The sequence below is a fragment of the Carettochelys insculpta genome, chromosome 17 (genome assembly GCF_033958435.1).
Source record: "Carettochelys insculpta isolate YL-2023 chromosome 17, ASM3395843v1, whole genome shotgun sequence".
Classification (NCBI taxonomy): Eukaryota; Metazoa; Chordata; order Testudines; family Carettochelyidae; genus Carettochelys; species Carettochelys insculpta.
Genome location: NC_134153.1, coordinates 31,939,779 through 31,956,540, shown reverse-complemented (window position 1 = coordinate 31,956,540; position 16,762 = coordinate 31,939,779). Strand labels below are relative to the sequence as shown.

At 42.5% G+C, this 16,762-nt stretch overlaps 1 protein-coding gene across 9 annotated transcripts in view; it reads left to right on the top strand.

Annotated features, from left to right (window-relative positions):
• RALGAPB (Ral GTPase activating protein non-catalytic subunit beta) overlaps positions 1-16,762 on the top strand; it is a 112,580-nt gene that overhangs the window by 19,242 nt on the left and 76,576 nt on the right. For 6 of the 9 annotated variants that reach the window (XM_075011355.1, XM_075011352.1, XM_075011351.1 and 3 more), the window contains exons 7-10: positions 3,667-3,798; positions 10,895-11,073; positions 12,200-12,247; positions 16,509-16,657. In XM_075011355.1, coding sequence (XP_074867456.1) covers positions 3,667-3,798; positions 10,895-11,073; positions 12,200-12,247; positions 16,509-16,657 — 508 coding nt within the window. The remainder of the gene's footprint in view (positions 1-3,666; positions 3,799-10,894; positions 11,074-12,199; positions 12,248-16,508; positions 16,658-16,762) is intronic. The other 3 variants (XM_075011357.1, XM_075011356.1, XM_075011353.1) reach the window with 1 other exon arrangement.

The window sequence follows — 16,762 nt, the reverse complement described above, 5'->3', positions numbered from 1 at the left end:
ATTAGCAGCTTATTCAAAATCTTTTGGTGAGCAAAACAAATACCAACTAAAACCTGATAAACTTCAATATTTGTGAAGTTCAGTTCTGTGGATTTTTTTAACCATTCATGCATGTAGTAAATATTAGCATTCCATAAATGAACGGTTCAGTGTATTGTCTTTTTCTGTCTTAGGTATAATATTAATATCTCTGTTACCCAAAACTTGCGTTACCTAGCAGTACATATAACAGCACATGGTTGTGATTTTTTCTTTAATCTTGTTTTCAGTAGCTTTCAGTTCAATTCTAGGAAAACTTCTGTTGTCCAAGTGCTTTTTAAAATTTAAAAAATGTTTAGATTTTCCATGCTGTACAGTGGAGCGAAAACAGTGGTGGCTGGTGAAGTCACTCAGGAATGCATGTGTATATGGAATCTTAATGTTTTGCTTTCTAAGAGTATTTCTTCACTTCAGAGTTAACTGGGGTTCTTCTGAGATGTTGTCCTTTGCTGTTTTGCCCACCAAAAAACAAACATTTCACCCAAATTTAATGCTCTTCTGAACCCAAGCTTAACTGGCCTTGCTGGAGTATAGGTTACACTTAGCTTCTGCTTTCACTTGAGCTGGTAACATGCCCACTTTGAAGTGTAGACAAAGGCTACATTGGTGAAGTGCTAGTAGCCTTCTGGTGCCTTCCCACAATTCCCCCCTGGGCTCAGGAGGACAGACACGTTCTCCCATAATTCAAAAGGAAAAGAATCTGTGAGCAGTTAAGCTTATTGCAGCATGAAGAACCATAGGAAGTTCCCCCAGCATCCCTATTGAGAGACATGGGTAGGGCTCTGCAGTATGGTTGCTCAGCTGGTCTAGGCGACCTTGGGCTCAGATTACCTGAGTTAACTCAACAGTAAAGATATATTTTCATTGTGGAAGAGCAGCTGGTTCAAGAGTTAAACCTTAACCTAGCTCTTACTTTGAAGATAATAACAGTAATGAGCAGCATGAATCTGTCTTTAGCATTTGCCAGGTGCAAATCATTGTAATGTCCAGCTGCGATAATAGTTTTTAAAAAAGCATAATCACTCAGTTAGACATGGCTTTTGCTGTCCTACAGTTTGGCCTCAAACTTGATTTTCTTACTTTCTTTCCTGCTGTTTGTAGTGCAGGTTGAACCTCTCTTGTCTGGCACCCTCGGGACCTGACTGTTGTCGAACAAGAGAATTTGCTGAACGATGGGAGGTCAGATTTTCTAGCACATTATCAACACTTCCACTGCTTACTTGGCTCTTAGGAGACATTTAGGGGTAAATTGCAGCTAAATAACAGCACAGGACACTTACAGCCAGGACTGGTGGCAATAAGCAAACTTAATGGGACCGTGGGAAACTTGGCCACACCCATGATAAGTGGTCATCTGGCTAACTAAAATCATGCCAAATTATGGAGTTTGCTGGATGAGGGAGTTCCAAATTAGAGAGGTTCAACCTGTATAACAAACAAGCTTCTATGTAGAGTGGGGCTTGCAAATTGAGGTGTGTAAGACAGTCCAGACTGAAAATGCCAAGTTCAGGGCAAGCTGCAAAATGAAAGTGGAGTCTCTCAAAACTAGTGGTTAACCTTATACATAGATTCACTAGCCAGTCACACAGCCCCTTTATTGTAGTCCAGTCTCCGGCTCCCAATCCATGACCAAGTTCAGTAAAGTGAGGAGATAGTTAAAGCTAGGGTTAATATATTTAAAAAAAAAAAGACACCTGTGAGAGGGAGTGTATCTGTATCAGCATCTACCAACTCATGTTGTATTAATGTATTATAGTATACATAGTACATTAATACAGTGTAGCTACCAACCCACACGATACTACAACACATTAATATGGTGTGGGTTGGTAGCTACTGATACAGATAGACTCCCTCTCGAAGGGAGTATCCTCTGTTTTTGAAAGGTCAATATGGTAACCTTACTTAAAACTTTTGTTCAGTTTACAAAACGTTCTTCTGATCCCCGAAGGATGAGACATGTTACCAAATCAGTATTAGTTTTGATCTTACCCAAAGTACAACATTGCCAGCCAATTCTTTAATACCTACACCTAAAGGATTGAATTTTAGAAGAAAAGAAATAAAAGCAAAGATAGTTATTAAAGGGTCAAAACAATCATGCGTACATATGACTTCAGAGTTTGTATATCAGATTCTTAACGCTGCTGGCAAGTTTCCTGGCTTGTGAAGTCCGTCTGGAACACATCCAAAGCGTCGATCCAGCTATCAATTCATTGTTGAAAGCTTCAGTTTGTAGAAGTCACTCTGGAGGTGAGGAGCAGGATTGAAGACAAAATGGAGATGGTGCGGCAGCCTTTCTAAATTCTTTGCCATGTGCCCTTTACATCCTTTGTCCCAAACACAAGCTCACAGCATATATGCATGGAAAAGTACTTGGAGTACCCTGTCCATAAGCATGTCTTTACATGTCCTGCTGACTCGAGAGATTCATTGTACTGCAGAGTGCCCTTAACAGGCCATCAGGCAGGCTGGGTAGTGCTGATGCCAGTCTGCCTGCGGTGTCCAAAAACACAGGACGAACTTGAGGTACAGATGCTTACATGCTTATAATGCATGATGAAAAAATGAAACATATACACAAACAATATTGTAGTATTTAGCAGAGCGGGGCTTTCCACTTACATCTGACGTGGCCTATCCTGTATACAATTCATTGCTATTTTTAAATATTGGTATCAGCATTATAAATGTTCATCCGTATTCCATACAACATCACAGACCGCACACTGTTAGCTCAGCTGGGGTGGTAGTCAGAGTGGAAAATGCCAAGCAATTTTTTTCCAAACTGTGGGGAAGCCAAACGGTGTTTGTCTTCTGAGGGCAAGGAGCATGAGGGGAGCAAAATTTTGAGATTGGAGACGAATGAGACAGTGCTGATTGGAATCTGTGTGCCGTTTCTCATGGGTTTGCAAGAGATTTAGAGGTGGCACATTTGGATCACAAGTTTCCTTCACTGCTTGGCCAGAAGATTATCCCTCTTTCCAACCCTGGCCTCACTTCAGTTTTCCAGGCCTTTGCCACCTTGAGATTAAATCGTTGTAAGGCACTTTGTGGGGCTAAGCTTCAAGACCACTTGGAGACTTCTGCTTCTGCAGAATGTGAAGGGTCTGTATGGTAAGCGTGGCACCTCATGGAGAGCATTCCTTACACCTGTGATCTGCATTGGCTCTCTTTGTTTTCAGGTTTAATTCAATGTGTTGGTCCAAATCAATAAAAGCCCAAGTGACTTGGAACCTAATTACTTGAGAAAATGCCTTTCTCTTTGTGCAATACATTGTCAGTTAAAAACCCACACCACTCACAAGCTGGTAGTCCCTTTGTTTAAACAGCGATGGTGTGCAGGCAGTATATTCATAGAGGGCTCGAGTCCAGGCTCACTGGCCTTCAGGCATCTTCCAAAGCTTCGGGCTGAAGCATTTGATAAGGGTGGAGTAGAGAGGGTGAGATGGATTGTTTAATTTTGAGTGGAGGACTGGGTAAAAAGTTTGATTTATGAGTAATATTTGTAATTAGCTTTTTATTTTACATGTGTTTAAACAATATATGGGGCATCTTGCATTGTAATTTAGAGATGTAAAAAAGGAGTACTAACACAATGACAGCCTTACTGACTTGTCCCCCTAGATTGCTGCGTTTTACATATGGACCTTCATTTCCTCCATTTAAAATTCCTGATGAAGATGCCAGTCTGATTCCTCCCGAAATGGACAATGAATGCATTGCACAGACTTGGTTTCGCTTCTTACATATGCTGAGGTAATGTCATACTTATTCTTGCATGTTTTATCCCTTTCTCAGTTATATCAGGAAATCCTTTTGGATGTGAGTGAAGTTATCCCAGCAAGGAGAAAGAACTAATGTGAAGTGTCTGAAATGTCTGTGTGAGTAGAAAGGAAATGTTTAGTCAGATGTGATCAGGTTATTTTTGGGTTTGGTGTGGAACATCTCAGGCTGGCTGATGTACCCCCCCACCCCAATACACTGTAACTTTTCAACTGAATCTCAGGGAAATAATTCTCTGTGCTTTAATTTACCTTTTCTTTCAGTTGCTCTGTAACTCCTAGCAACTAAGTATGCCTTATTACGTATTTTTTTTTTTAGGTTTTCTTGTTAAATCACCTTTTCTTAAGTCAATGATTTAATTCCTATGTCCTAAAGAAGGGTCTGTGTATATGTATGCCTAAGACTAAAGTTCAGCTATTCGAGATTGCAGTTTAATTTTTTCTTTCTTGTTTCCAAGCTCTCTCCTAAGGGAGGGTTAAGAGCTTGGAATGTCTCCCTGTGGGGTAACCCCAAGTGTGTTCTAAAGAGGAGTTTTCTTACTTGGGTGGTGGCAGCTACCTCCCAAGGTCAGAAAATTTGTGACCTTAGGAAGCTTGTTAGTAAAAGCCTATAGAGGCAGGGGAATTTTTAAGGTCTTCTGTGGGCCCAAACATTTCCTTTCAACTTATATACTGGTGTGCTCAGATTTCTTTTGAGACCTGAATGTTTATTGATTATTCCAAGCCTGATTCAGACTTAAACCATCTCGATGTTTCTCTCTTCCAGACATACACAGGTGACTGCTTCAATTCAAAAATCCCTCTTCCTCGTCCCATTGACTCATCTGGCTGCTTGCCAACAGAGAATCCACTCTCTCTGGGCTTAACCCTTTACAGGCATCCACCCTTCATCACACCCTCCAGCTGTACCACTGCTTGGGAGTCACCTATGTTGTAATGGACCTGAGCAAGCACTTGAAGAATAACAGTTCTTCCATGACTGTTGTTCTTCAAGATACAGTGTTCATGTCAATTCCACAACCCATCTTCCTGCTTCTCTGTCAGAGTTAGCTGGCAAGAAGGAACTGCAGTGTAGTTCCCAAATTAGGGACACATGGACTGTGGAGGCTCCAGTATATTTTAATCACTGCTAGTCACTTTAGAAAAACACCTTTGTAACAAGGGTTACTACTCTTAACCAGTGTTAGGAATGGTTACCTAATCAGAAATTACATGGTAAAGAAAGACCTTCTTTGAAACTGATTGCAAAATTATCGACAATGTATTCATAGAATCAGAGAACAATAGAGCTGGAAGAGACCTAAAAAACTATCAAGTCCAGCCCCCTGCCCAAGGCTGGACTGAGCTGATGAGTTTGGTCCTGCCAGGGCTTTGCCAAGCTGAGACTTAAACATCTCCAGAAATGGAGACTCCACTACTTTCCTGCGTAGACCATTCCAATGCTTCACCACCCTCCTAGTGAAAAAGTTTTTCCTAATGTTCAACGTGGACCTTCCCATCCGCAACTTGAGACCATTGTTCCGTGTTGTGCCATCTATGACCACTGTGAACAGCCTCTCTCCAGCCTCTTTGCAACCTCCGTTCAGTAAGTTGAAGGTTGTTATCAAGTCCCCCCTCAGTCTTTTCTTCTCCAGACTAAACACCCAATTCCCTCAACCAACCTTTCTTCTTAGGTCGTATGCTCCAGCCCCCTAATTATTTTGGTCGCCCTCCACTGGACCCTCTCCAGTGTATCCACATCCCTCTTATAATTGGGGGCCCAGAACTGGACACAGTACTGCAGATGTGGTCTCACCAAAGCGAAATAAAGAGGAATTATCAGTCCTCTGGATCTACTAGCAATGCTCCTCTTGATGCAACCTGATATGCCGTTAGCCTTCTTGGCTACAACGGCACACTTTTGACTCATGTCCAGCTTCTCGTCCACTACAACTCCCGGGTCCTTTTCTGCAGAACTACTACTGAGCCAGTTGGACCCCAGCCTGTAACAATGCTTGGGATTCTTCCGGCCCAAGTGCAGGACTCTGCACTTGTCCTTATTGAACCTCATCAGATTTCTTGCAGCCCATCTTCCAATTTGTCTAAGTCACTCTGGACCCTGTCCCTACCCTCCAGTGTATCTACCTCTCCCCCTCGCTTAGTGTCATCTGCAAACTTGCTGAGGGTGCAATCCAACCCCTCATCCAGGTCATTGATAAATATGTTGAACAGAACAGGACCCAGAACCGAACCTTGGGGCACTACACTAGAAACCGACCTCCATCCTGACATCGAGCTGTTGATCACTACCCGCTGGGCCCGACCTTCTAGCCAGTTCTCTATCCATCTTACCGTCCATTTATCCAATCCACATTCCTTTAACTTGCTGACAAGAATATTGTGGGAGATTGTGTCAAAAGCTTTGCTAAAGTCAAGATAAATCACATCCATTGATTTTTTTTATTTTTTTTCCCCTATCCACAGAGCCAGTTATTTCATCATAGAAACTAATCAGTTTGGTCAGGCATGACTTGCCCTTCATGAATCCATGCTGACTATTCCTGATCACTTTCCCATCTTCCAAGTGCCTCAAAATGACTTCCTTGAGGAGCCTCTTCATGATTTTCCAGGGACTGATGTAACACTGACCAGTCTGTAGTTCCCTGGATCATCATCCTTCCCTTTTTTAAAGTTGGGCACTACATTTGCCTTTTTCCGATCATCTGGGATCTCTCCTGATGTCCATGACTTTTCAGAGATAATGGCCAAGGGCTCCTCAATGACATACACCAACTCACTCAGAACCCTAGGGTGAATTAGGTCCGGGCCCCTGGATTTATGTACATTTAGCTTTTTTAGATAGCTCCTAACCTGTTCTTTCCCCACCAAAGGCCGTCCACCTTCATCACACAGTGCATCACTTATCACACTAGTCTGGGAGCCATCCTTGTCCATGAAGACAGAGAGAAGGAAAGCATTAAGTACTTCAGCTTTCCCTACATCATCTGTCACTGGGTTACCTCCCTCATCCAGTAGGGACCCCACACCCTCTCTGATCACCTTCTTCTTGCTAACATGCTTGTAGAAACTTTTCTTGTTATCCTTCATATTCCTCGTGAGTTGCAATTCCAGTTGCGCTTTCTCCTTCCTGATAACTACCCTACATTCTCGAGCTGTACCTTTATATCCCTCCCCAGACATCTGTCCAAGTTTTCACTTTTTGTAAGCTCCCTTTTGTGCCGAAGTTTTCCAAGGATTTCCGCAGTAAGCCGGTCTGGTTTCCTACCATATTTACTTCTCTTGCTTGGCATCGGGATGGCTTCTTTCTGTGCCTTCAATAGGGTTTTCTTAAAATACTGCCAGTTTTCCTGGGCTCCTTTTCCCTTGATGGTAGCATGAAGGAGTCAAAGTCTGCTTTTCTGAAGTCCAAGGTGTGTAATTTACTGCTCTCTTTCCTTCCTTTGGTCAGGATCCTGAAGTCTACCATCTCGTGGTCACTGCTTCCCAGGTTGTCCCCCACCTCTACCTTCCCTATTAGTTCCTCCCTGTTTGTGAGCAGCAGGTCGAGCTGTGCACAACCTCTGGTAGGGTCCTTCAGCACTTCTACCAAGAAGTGATCCCCAACATTCTCCAGAAACTTCCTGGATTGCTTGTGTACTGCCGTATTAGTCTCCCAACAGATGTCAGGGTAATTAAAGCCCCCATGGTAACGAGAGCCTGCGATCTGGAAACTTCTCTCAGTTGTCCAAAAAAAGCCTCATCTACCTCATCATCCTGATTTGGCGGCCTGTAGCAGACACCAACCACTCCATCTCCAGTGCTGCCTACACCACTAAGCTTAACCCATAGATTCTCAACAGGCTTTTCTCCCTCTTTGTACTGGAGTTCCAAGCAATCATAGTGCTCTCTTACATACAGTGCAACTTCTTGTTCTTTTCTCCCTTGCCTCTTCTTCCTGAACAGTTTATACCCTTTCATGGCAGCACTCCAGTCATGCGAGTCATCCCACCAAGTCTCTGTTATCCCAGTCAAGTCATAGTTCTTGGACTGAGCCAGGGCTTCTAATTCTCCCTGCTTGTTACCCAGGCTTCTGGCATTGGTGTACAAACACCTTAGATAACCAATCGATCTCCCTGCTCTCTCTATTCAAACCAGGGGTCCACTTTTGTTGTACATTCCTCTTCGCATTTCTTCCTGGCCTCCAAGTTCCTTTCTCTCCTCAGGATTTTGGTCACCATCCCCCAGCGAGCCTAGATTAAAGCCCTCCTTACTAAGTTGGCAAGCCTACTTGTGAAAATGCTTCTTCGTCTCTTGGTTAGGTGGACCCCATCTCTTCCCAATAATCCTTGTGCCCGGAACAGCGTCCCATGATTGAAGAATCCAAAGCCCTCTCTCCGACACCACCTGTGTATCCATGCATTTACTTCCTCAATTCAATGGTACCTACCTAGCCCTTTCCCTTCGACAGGAATGATGGATGAGAACACCACTTGCGCTTCATATTCTTTGACCTTTCTTCCCAGTGCCACATAATCTGCAATAACCCGCTCAAGGTCATTCTTGGCCATATCGTTAGTTCCCACTTGCAGAAGTAGGAAGGGGTAGTATTCTGAAGGCTTGAGCTGTTTTGTAAGGCTCTCAGTTACATCCTGAATTTGAGCTCCTGGTGAACAGCACACCTCATGAGATTCCAGGTCCGGTCGGCAGGTGGATGGCTCAGTCCCTTTTAGGTGCGAGTCCCCAGTCACCACCACCCTTTTTCTTATGGGGATGGTGGTCACTGAACCCCCTACCCGTAGGACTACACATCCCATGTCTTGCAGTAGAAGCAGTTCCCTTCCAATTTTTTCCCTGTGAGGCTCCTTCCAAAGCATTCACCACTGCAGAACCGGTGGAGAGAGCCTTAAAGTGATTACTTATCTCTCTATCGATGGGGGACTCATGTATTGGCCTTCTTTTGCTTCTAGTGGTTACATGCTGCCAGTTCTCTTCATCCCTTACCACTCTCCCTGGTTCTTCTACCTGCTGTGCTTGCAAGATTAAACACTCCCTTCTGTCAAGGAAATCTTCATCCTCCCTGATTGAGCATAAGGTTGATACTTGAGCCTCTGGTCCTCTCATTTTTTCTTCTAAAATGGAGACCAGCTTGCACTTAGTGCAGACGAAATCCCTTCTTTCCTCAGGGAGGAAGACAAACGTGGCACATCCCAAGCCGGTAACAACAGCAGACCTGTCACTATCCATGCCTGCCATCCTAGAAAAGGGATTTAAAAGAAAGGCAAGGGTCCCAGGATCCTTCTAAACTCCCTGTTTGCAGTCCCCTGTTCACAAGCTCACCTGTTCACTTGGACACTGCTTTATAAAGCCCTGAACTGCCTCAGAGTCCCTCTCCTTACTGAGGCTCAGCCAATCAGCAGATCTCTAGTTCAGTGGTTTTCAACTTGTGTGCTGTAAGAACTGTCCAAGTGTGCCATGAAATTTCATTAATTTCCTCTCCCTGCGTCTCGTTGCAGAGGATCTCCTACTCTCTGGAGCCCCCTTCCTTCCCCCCGCAAGCAATCGAGTAACCACCGACATTTTCAGCAGTTACTTTATTACTCAACATCCCTAGCATGGCCCACGTTCACTCGCCTGCCTTTTTTTTTTTTTTCAACCTGTTGAAGACAGTGTTCTGTGGTGCATTTGAAACATGAATACATTTGATCCTTATTTATCTTGTGTATGCTACCGTGTCGCAAACCTCTCCAGTAACACCATAGCGCCAGTAGAATGTATGGTTTATGAGCTGTTGATTCAGCCAAAAAAAGTGGGCGTGCGGTGGACTTGTTTGTCTCATTGAACTGTGCCTTGTTACCAAAAAGGTTGGAAACTAGTTCTTCACCGGATTTAATTTGTGATAATAGCTGCATTCGCTGATCATTGTTAGAATTGATGCTTTTTTCTATAATCAAGTTTTTATGAAGCTTCAGATCAGTGGAAATGTTTCTTAGCTTTCTAAAAAAAAATTATAATTGTAAAACCTGCAATCACACTCTTCTGTAATACAGAACACTCTTTTCTGGCAAACTCTGTAATCTGGCATGATTTTAGTTAGCCAGATGACATTTTATCGTGGGTGTGGCCAAGTTTCTCCACAGTCCCATTAAGTTGTTTACTGCCACCAGTCCTGACTCTAGGTGTTCTGTGCTGTTATTTAGCTGTAATTTGTCCCTAAATGTCTTCTAAGAGCCACGTAAGCAGTGGAAATGTTGTTGGTAATGTGCTAGCAAATCTGACTTCTCATCGTTCGGAAATTCTCTTTTTCGACACCAGTCAGGTCCCGAGGGTGCCAGATGAGAGAGGTTCAACCTGTAGCGGACCAGGGGTCAGAAACCCCCTCACATCACTCTTTGCACATGAGCCAATTTAGAGTGGCATGTGGCGGAGGCTCTGGCCCTGCCCCTCCTACCCCGTGCAGCGTGGGAGGTGTGGGGCCCCTGCTACAGTGCAAGACTGGAGTGAAGGGCCCCCGCTGCAGCGTGGGACCAGACCCACAACCATGGTGCCCCTGCTGGAGCACAGGGCCAGAGCGTGGTGCTGGGGCAGCAATAAGAGTTGGCCCACTCCACATGCAGGCACCAGGCACGAGGGCCCAGAGTGCCTGGCCAACCCCTTCCACTCACTGCACTAAACAGTAAAGCTCTGCATCTTAATTTATTTTTTAATGAAGCTGTTGTAAGTAGGACTGTCAGTGATTTTAAAAAGTATCACCAGCACTCAGACCATACATTGAGGGCAAAAGGTCAAATTTCGTCACTGCCTGTAGTGGGTTACTGACCCTTGTAGTAGACCCTGAAAGTGAAACTAGTTTTCATTGTCCCTGCTCAGAGAATAATTAGAAACAATTCTTATCTAGTATAAGGTGTTGGCAAATCAGTTTTGTAAAACCAAACCTTCTTAAATCTACTGTTTTTAATGGCTTTTGTTTTGGTAGTTACCCGCAGATTCTCTGACTATCGAAGATTACACACGTAGGTGTTAAGATCCTGACTGCTACAAATACACTAAAATATATTCCACCCCTCCCCTGCCCCCCCCCCTTTTTTTTTTAGTAATCCTGTGGATTTGAGTAACCCAGCCATTATAAGCTCTACCCCGAAATTTCAGGAGCAGTTTCTGAATGTGAGTGGAATGACCCAAGAATTGAATCAGTACCCCTGCCTTAAACATCTGCCTCAGATATTCTTTCGTGCCATGCGTGGGATCAGCTGTTTAGTGGATGCCTTCCTAGGTAATCTTTGCACTTATTTGTGTATGTCAGAACATTACTTATCTGTCAGAAGTTCATACAGGACTCCAAATAATCTTCATTTATGTTTTTAGGTCTGGATTTTAGGAATCAAGAGGGTGTTTTTGTTTTTTTTTTTCATGTACATCTAATACTATTGTCCCCATTCTCACTGTGCATTTACCTGCAAATGGCAAATGAGACTTCTGACTGGCCAGCTATGTGTGTAGTAATTACAGTTGCATGAACTCTCCTACAAACATGTATCCAGTTGGAAAAGCTGGGCTTTAATACAGTACGTTGGAAATTTGAAAACCTGGCCTCCAAAATAAGGCTTCTAAGTCACCTCGTTTTTCAGAGCTTCTGAGCTCCCACAATTTAATTTGTAAAGCTCTGGGGCTTGTTACGATGAAGCACTAGTCTTTCAAAGTATTGCTACTGTAATGTGCTGTAAATTAATAATCATGGAGGTCCATGGGTTTGCAGGTGCTCAACACTGATGAAAAATAAGGTGCTTTTAATGAAATGTCTTTTAGGAGTTTAATGAAGAACCCAGACTTTAAAATGTTTGGTAATGCTGTGCAATTTCTGTAGAGTTTTTGAAGTGTTAGGCATCATGCCTCTTACCCTCCTGAAGGTTCATTTAGACTTGCAACTTCCTCTAAGCTTTGTGCACTAGGTTGTGCTCCAGAGGTAGCTGCTGCTCCTCTGCTTTTTGACTTCTGTTCATTATAAAAATAATGTTTTATGTCTGCCAGATGTCTAAATCGATAAATCAGGTTGTGGCAGACCATAGAATAAAATACATGTCAGTTGTGTGCTAAGGGGGAAGAAAGTTTTTCTGTACCATAATGCTACTGATTTTACACTTCTGCCTTTGAAGGAATCGGGATAGATTAGACCCCCCCCAAAAGTCTTGTTTGCAGACTTTTATAAAGTAATATTTTTGACTATTAATATGTTTATATTAACAGGTAATGTTAGTATACTACTATTCCATTTGTACTAGCATGTTGCTTGTTGCAAGCATAATTCAATGAGCATAGATTTCATTTTCTAAAGAATGGCTTTATTAAATGCTTTTATTTTACATTGCAGAAAGCAGCAAATTAATTTCTTTCTTCCCTAGGAGTTGCAGTCTTTACGAGCAGTGGGTGTGAAAGATTACCCAGATATGGTATTAAGTCTTGCCTTTTGTTGCACTCATTTTGATAGAAAGAATCTGGGCAGAAGGCTTGATAACTAATACTTATGAACCAAACAAAGTTGTAAAAGCTGCAGTATTCTGTCATATGTAAAAGCCTTGTTTCGGTCTTTAGTACAATAAGAAAATATTTGAATTTGTTAAAAGGACATTTGTTATGGTATTCATTGTGTCTTAAAAATAACTATTTATTATAGTCTTAGAGAAGTCTAAAATTTCATTTTTCTTTTCCATTTTTACCCGTTTTGGTTTGTCCAAGGGCTGCTCCTGGAGTCAGTTTTTGTTGGTTTGTTTTTTTAAACAAAGCTCTGAAGTATTTGCTGTCTTAAATATATACATAAATTACAGTGACTGTGCAAACAGATGTAGACTAAGACTTTCACACCAGAACAGACTTCCAAATACCTCAACTTCAAAAATATTTGTATTTACAGTGTCTGCTATTTTACATAATCTTACTCAGAATTGCTATGGATTGGAACATCTTGATCCCTAAACTATTGTTGCTTCTTATCTGAGCTTCAGTGAATTCATAACATTGAAATTGTGCCACAGTAGCTATTCTAAGACTGATGTCATAAGTAAAGGATTATGACCTCACTGCAAGATCTGATACAAGCTGAGCTTTGAGGAATGTGGATTTTTCAGAATCAAAAATTGGTTTAATTCTACCAGGGACTTTCACTTTGTATGTAGAGTTAGACTCTTTTTGAAGTTTGTTCTGGTCTGAAAGATGTGCCCTTAGACAGTTATGAGAAAAACCAAGGTAAGTCACGATGCTGGCTTCCTGCCAGTAGTGTCCCTTTTTAACAATTCGTTTAATTACAATCAAGCATAAAGTTCAAACTGAACATTTTGTGTTAGTTTGCTTAATACAGAATACTGCTTCTTTGTAGTTACAAAATTAATAATCCTCTCCACACTGTAAAAATCATATTTGCGCTGTATATTGTGCTAGAAGTTGCGCCAATGCAGGCAGAAGTGCAGAGATGTCACATTACAAATTGCCACTGTCCTTTGTTTTACATGGGTTAAGCTTTTTAATCTGTTTAGATTCATGCATACCTTAACTAGACTCTTGCTACATTAATCACTGAGTAAGGGTATGAAGTACATATTGTGTTCAGGATGGAGTTTCATGGCAAAAGTATTTGATCAGTTTGTATTGGCCTACATAATGTTGCCAAGTCTTGTTGAGATTGATTGCGTTCCTGACTCTCTGCGGTGTTTTCCTGCCCTAAATTATGAAATGCCCTAGAGGTGATTTTTTTAAAAATATATTACATGTGAAGAATGTAAAACTCAGAAGCTGGAGAAAAACATCTATTAATAACAGGGTACTTACTGCTTAATAAATAGTAGGCTGGTGACTTTCCTCATAGCAAACTTACTGTAAATTGTTGAGCAGTGCAGATGTAGAGATTTACAATTTATTCTTAAATGAAGCTTCAGTAATATAAATATTTAGAAAGGGATGCAGAATCAAAAATATACTGCTTAGTTGTGCACATCGAAGTTTGCTCCCATGTATTTGATTTTTCCCAGATAGAAGTAACAGACTTTGGGCTGGCTGGCTGACTCCTGGCTTAGATTGTGAGATAAGTTTTTTGAGTTTTTGTTGCTACCTAATAACCTAGCAAAACAGCTTTGTCCAATAGCCTCAGAGAGATTATGCAGTGAAAGGTTGGGGTGAGAGGGAATAAGGAGCAACTGTAGCTTGCTGCTTCCAGCTGAGTATCACAGCCTGGCATGCTATCCCCTGCAAAATACAGGGTTGTCACTTTGGAATAGGGAACAGAAGGCTGTAGACTAATGACAAATATTTCTTTCAGATATACAGTCATGATTCGGTATAGCTTTAATTTACATAAACAACGGGCTTAAACTACAGCAAGGGAGGTTTAGGTTGGACATTAGGAAAAAGTTCCTAACTGTCAGGGTGGTCAAACACTGGAATAAATTGCCAAGGGAGGTTGTGGAATCTCCATCTCTGGAGATATTTAAGAACAGGTTAGATAAATGTCTATCAGGGATGGTCTAGACAGTACTTGGTCCTGCCAAGAGAGCAGGGGGCTGGGCTTGATCTCTAAAGGTCCCTTCCAGTCCTAGCATTGTATGTTTCCATGGTACTTTTCAATTCCACTGCAAGCCTTCAATTACTCACCCAAAACATTGTATTTTAAAACTATTTAAACTAAGTTTGTGTGCAACAAGAAGTCTTGTGGCACCCTATAGACTAACAGATATTTTGGCGCATAAGCTTTCGTGGGCAAAGACCCGCTTCATCAGATGCCTATGTGTGGGGGGGTTCAGAGATGTATTTAAAGAGTGGGTCCCAGTAGAAGGGAGGGCCAGAGCTGACAAGGTCTATTCAGCAAGGTGGAAATGGCCCAGTATCAACAGTACTTATCAAAAGAGTTTAAAAAAAAAAGTCAGATCAGACAGGGGGATGTGAGCCTTTGTCAGAGTCTAATAGAGAGCTATTAACACCCAGGGCAGAGAAGCTGCCTTTGTAATCTGTGAGCCACTCCCAGTCTCTGTTTAATCCATGGTTAATGGAGTCAAATTTGCAAATAAATTGCAGCTCAGAGATTTCTCTCTCCATTTGATTTTTGGAATTTTTTTTGTTTTCAGGACTGTCACCCGTAAATCTGCCACTGAGTCTCCAGGGAGATTGAAGTGTTCCCCCACAGGCTTCTGAACATTACCGTTCCTGCTGTCTGATTTATGTCCATTTATTCTTTTATGTAGAGACTGTCCAGTTTGGCCAATGTAAATTGCAGTGGGGCATTGCTGGCACTTGATGGCATATATTATATTAGTAGATGTGCAGGTAAAGGAGCCCCTGATAGTATAGTTGGTGTTAGGTCCTGTGATGATGTCACTGGTGTAGATATGTGAGCAGAGTTGGCAGTGAGGACCGTTGCAGGGGCTGGTTTCAGGCCTAGAGTCACTGGTTTGTGATTTGTAGGGGCTGGTGAGGATTTGTTTAAGGTTGGCAGGCTGTCTGTAGGCGAGGACAGGCCTGCCTCCCAAGGTCTGTGAGAGTGAAAGATCAGTGTCCAGGATGGGTTGCAGATCCCTGCTGATGCTCTGGAGAGGCCTTAGGTAGGGGCTGTACATGATGGTCAGTGGTGGTCTCTTGTTTTCCTTGCGAAGCCTGTCTTGTAGCAGGTGGCTTCTGGGTACCTGTCTGGCTCTATCAAGTTTATGTAGTGAATCATTAACAGTGGTGACTAAAGTTTTCTTTGCCTTGAAAGTATTGTTAGACTATTTCTGTGGTTGTGTGTCTGGATAAGTTCATGGATAATAGCTGGATCAATATAAGCAAGGATTGTCAGGGATGCAGACCCATCTTTTGGGTGTTCCTAAGCCTCTGACTGCCACATCCTGGGACTGGGTGACCAAGGACGGATCACTAGATAATTGACTTATTTTCTTCATTCCCTTTTGTCCTGGACATTGGCCAGGGCTGGAAGACACCTACAGGGCTAGGTGGATCATTGGTCTTAGCCAATATGGGCGTTCTTGTGTTCTTAAACACCCTGCCATATCCTGTTGTTAGAGCCCTGCGTAGATGCAAAATTATCTGCAAAAATGAGCCATGGATATCTGCATTGACATCCGCAGATGTGGATACCCATGGACGTAAAGCGGATATCCGCCAATTTGCAGGGCTGTACCTGTTATTAATTTTTTGCTGTCTCAGATTGGCTTTAAAGATGCTTATCTTTGTAGTTTGCAGAGAAGCCAAGCACGGTATCCCACAATGATCTTTTCTAAGACAACTTGAGGGGGTAAGGTCGGGGGGGCGGCTTTTAATGGGAGGAGGTGAAGTGGTTTGTTTTTCATTAGTTTCACTCAGACCTCTCTATGTAGAGTAAAAGTGAATTGATTGTTCTGATTCCATGAAAAAAGTAGCTTTCCACGAACTTATGCAGCCATTTCTGCTATCTGATAGGGCCCTCACTCCCCAGCTTTAAGTGCTTATGTGGGTGTTTGCTCACCTTTGATCAGCAGTGGACTCCCATGTATATTTAACTCAAATGCTTTTTTGGACTGCTTGTCAGGCTATACTAATGCTGAATGATAAATGCTTTTTTAACCTTCTGGTGTTTGGGGAGATCTTTGCTGCTGATGATTTACTGACTGCTTTAGCATCTAGTCATACAGATTATGCCATGGGCTCTAAAAAGAACTTTGCACTGAGATTTGCTTTTGTTTTGTTGTTCAGGCATCTCACGACCTCGGGCTGACAGTGCTCCCCCAACTCCAGTAAACAGGCTGAGCATGCCCCAGAATACTGCTATCAACACAACTCCACCTCATAACCGACGGCATCGGGCCGTAACTGTGAATAAAGCAACCATGAAAACCAGCACTGTAAGATGTTCTGCTTAGTGCTTCAGTACTTTTCCATTTGCTCTAGGTGGTGGTTGTGCTGCCTCTCTGTCTATAAGGAATATAAAAATGCTGTATCAATTTCTC